At 36.7% G+C, this 4,027-nt stretch overlaps 1 protein-coding gene across 1 annotated transcript; it reads left to right on the top strand.

Moving 5' to 3' along the window:
- Positions 1–547: 547 nt before the first annotated feature.
- On the top strand, positions 548–2,263 carry avd (avidin). Its single transcript, XM_059539141.1, has 4 exons — positions 548–703; positions 798–1,008; positions 1,899–2,019; positions 2,094–2,263. The coding sequence occupies exons 1-4, from the start codon at positions 581–583 to the stop codon at positions 2,122–2,124; spliced, it is 486 nt and encodes a 161-aa protein (XP_059395124.1). The 5' UTR covers positions 548–580; the 3' UTR covers positions 2,125–2,263.
- Positions 2,264–4,027: the final 1,764 nt, after the last annotated feature.

Raw genomic sequence — 4,027 nt, 5'->3', positions numbered from 1 at the left:
TAATGCAGCTTTTCTGAATAAAATTATTAATTTCCTTTATAATAATAAATAAATAAATAAATAAATAATAAGAATAATAAAAAACTTACTGACCCCAAACTTTTGAACAGTATATTCCACGATATGTTGAGAAATAAAGGTGGAAATGATAAATATTTTTTAGGATTTATACCATGTGTAATCATCTAGAAATGTATCACAGGTACAGGTAACCATATATAAAATGATATAATAATAATAATAATAATAATAAATAAATAAATAAATAAATGAATAAATAAATAAATAAATAACATACCATGAAAGATATTAGCTGGCGTAAAAAGTGTGACAACTATCCCCGACTGTTGGATAATCGGTAAACAAATCATAATACAACAAGCAGTTGTTTTATATTGTCTAAGCGTATTAAATATGTATATTTTAAGTCAACACTGCCTCCCTCTGGTGATCCTAATTAGTAGTTTCCAATAAGGGAAAAAGAAAAAGGCAACCCTAATTTAAATACGACCAATAACAGGATCACCTGCATATGCAAATTAATTAACTAGATTACCTTAGGCAGGGTGAAGCGTGAAACATGACCCATTTTGTCCCTCAGTTTTGGACCAAGATGAGCTCATTAATGTGGTATTCGATTTTTGTGACTTTGATCACCTCTCAAACGCTGTCTGCAAATGAGTTCTCAACGCTGGATATGAAGGTATTTCACTTTTAAGTGTAGAGAAATTACGAATCCATATCCTGATTTTATCAGGCATTCAAGCGTAATTAAAATGACCGTTTGATCACCGAAGGTCACTTCTTGTAATATTACGGGCGTTTGGCGCAATGGGCTGGGCTCCACGCTCCATGTGAAAGCAGAAGGGTCAGAGGTCAGAGGTGTGTATCAGACCGCAGTGGAGAGCACGCGCGGCGCCGCCGGTTTACACCGCACTGCACGGATCATTGGGATAGTTGGTAACGGGACTCAACCTGCCGTTTCATTTTCCGTGTTGTGGGAGAAAGGTAAAGTATGCCACACAATACTAGACCTTCATAACGTGTCAAACACTTAGTGATATAAAATGTATCCCAGTACTGTTTAAATGATTTAAAAGAGACCCTGGTAATTATATTTGTTTAATAGCTACATATTTCAGTTAGCAGATTTTGCCACACATTTTAAGATGGCTAATGGTGCTATAAATGTAGTGACGATGCCCACTGCTCAGTGCCCATCTCCGCATATAAGCACAGCCCTTCACACAGGGCTCGCGCCTATAAAAGCGACTCAAGTCGATCACGCGCACTACATAGTAGACGTGCCCACTCCTCAGTGCCCACAATCACTATGTCACGCGCGCTAAGTTGAAGACTTTAATCAAAATTCGTCAGCACTGATACTGCTTCCTACTAGTTTTTAATTAGTTACAACATCACTGATCTGAAAACAGACAGCCAGTGGTAAATGGTAATTTTTTGTATTAAAAAGAAAAATTAATAGCGCAAAGCTGTGTACTGTAGCTTTGACACCTTGAGTTTCTTTTCTTTTTCTGAAAAAGTTTCAAATGGAAACCTCTTTCATAGCATGACACAAGTAATAGCCTTTAGAAAAATTGACCATGTTAACCAAACTGCAAAATTACCTTGCTTTTTAAATTTTTATTATTATTACTGAAGATATGTGGTTCCTTTTGAATGTGTGTCAGTGGGAAAAGCTTTTTGAAAGCATAATGATGTAGCTACTGCATCTACCAGCAGGGCAACATAGTTCCTCACTTCCTGCTAGTAACTGTGGTAATTTGTCAGAAACTATGGTTACCTTGCAAGCAACCTCTGTAAAATTCCATGTTGGCTTTGGCTAGAACACAATGTTCTAATGATGTGACAAAAACAAAATATGTGCATATCTGCAGGTTCCTGCTCTGCTTGGCTTGGTCAGTGTTTTATTTTACACGACGGTGAACAAGTGCTGAAAACGTTCTGGATGTTGCGCAGTGTAGCCGATGACCTGGCAGGTGACTGGGGAAGTACCAGGTAGGCTGTGCTTAAATGCAAGGGTATGTCGGAAGTGCCTATTGAATGTTTATGATTCTCTTTTTGTATTCCAGGTTGGGAGAGGATGTTTTCTTCAAGACTTGAATTTCAAATGAACTCCGTAATGGATTCTATGTCATTTAATTTCCTTAAAGATGTTGATTGTTCAAGGAGTTGAACTTGTAGTATTTAAACCTACTGAGACATGTAAAAGCATTTTATAAAGCCCTCAAGCTGAATAAAAGAGAACAAAAATGAAATCACTGAATGGTCTGTGATGGTCTTTATGCGGCTGATATTTATAAAATTCCAGGCTTATTCTACCTTAGCTTTTAATACATCTATATTACGTATTGCTGGGTGATTTCAATGTTAAACTAATTTTCATTTCGCATGCAGAAACCACTACATAAGTAAACATTTATATTTTAATTTCCTTAAATGAATAGTTCACCCAAAAATTTAAATTTGCCAAAAATGTACTCGCCCTAGGGCCTTCCAAGATGTAGGTGAACTTGTTTCTTCATCAGAACGGATTGAGAAATGTAACATTACATCACTTGCTCACCAGTGGATCCTCTGCAATGAATGGGTGCCGTCAGAATGAGTCCAAACAAGCTGATGAAAACATCACAATAATCCACCAGTAATTAATACGAACGTCATGTGAAAAGAAAAGCTGTGTTTAAGAAATGCAAAATGCTTGTAAGAAATAAATCCATCACATTTGAATGTTTCTACTGGTCAAAATACCATAATCCTTAATGCTTCCTCCAGTGGAAAAAGTCTATCCCCTGTTTTCCTTTAATACCAAAATCCACCAGCGTATCTGTTTAGAGCGGTTTTGGTCTGTTTTTCTGATCTTGTGCTTGATTGCTGCATATTTCTCTCCTTAATCAGACAAGATTACATTCACAAGAAATCTGATGGATAGAGGACTCTTACTGAAATATTTCTTACAAACACAACTTTACATTACTTAAACATGACCTTAATTGATGGGCTGGAGTCTTGTGGATTACCGTAATGTTTTATTATCAGTTTGGAATCCTTCTGACAGCACCCATTCACAGCAAATGATCCATTGGTAAGCAAGTGATGCAATGCTAAATTTATCCAAAACAAACTCTTCTACATCTTGGACGGCCTGTGGATGAGCACCTTTTCAGAAGATTTTATTTTTGGGTGGACTATACCTTTTCTTTCTTTTTTTTTTTAAAGTATAACTCCTGCACTCTTGAGAATCCCGACCAGCTCCACATAATGTTGACTCAACCAGTGAAGATTCTAGTGGTCCAGAAATGGAATTAAAAATGCAGCACCAAACGGAATTTAAAAATTAGTTTCTCAAGCACTCCACCGGCTCCCATTGACCACCCAAACCTACAATTTATCTGCAGGTAGTTTTGTGCAGTTTAAATTATGCATGGTCTTGTCATGGCAGTTACAAATGCTGCTTTGAGATGGGAAAACTAAAGTTAAAAAAATCCAGTTTATATAGTGGGAGAATATACAGTCGTGGCCAAAAGTTTTGAGAATTACATAAATATTGGAAAAGTTGCTGCTTAAGTTTTTATAATAGCAATTTGCATATACTCCAGAATGTTATGAAGAGTGATCAGATAAATTGCATAGTCCTTCTTTGCCATGAAAATTAACTTAATCCCAAAAAAACCTTTCCACTGCATTTCATTGCTGTCATTAAAGGACCTGCTGAGATCATTTCAGTAATCGTCTTGTTAACTCAGGTGAGAATGTTGATGAGCACAAGGCTGGAGATCATTATGTCAGGCTGACTGGGTTAGAATGACAGACTTGACATGTTAAAAGTAGGGTGATGCTTGAAATCATTGTTCTTCCATTGTTAACCATGGTGACCTGCAAAGAAACGCGTGCAGCCATCATTGCGTTGCATAAAAATGGCTTCACAGGCAAGGATATTGTGGCTACTAAGATTGCACCTAAATCAACAATTTATAGGATCATCAAGAACTTCAAGGAAAGAGGT

The sequence above is a fragment of the Carassius carassius genome, chromosome 45 (genome assembly GCF_963082965.1).
Source record: "Carassius carassius chromosome 45, fCarCar2.1, whole genome shotgun sequence".
Taxonomy (NCBI): domain Eukaryota; kingdom Metazoa; phylum Chordata; class Actinopteri; order Cypriniformes; family Cyprinidae; genus Carassius; species Carassius carassius.
The sequence above is the reverse complement of the archived record's forward strand: the minus strand, read 5'-3'. Positions and strand labels throughout refer to the sequence as shown.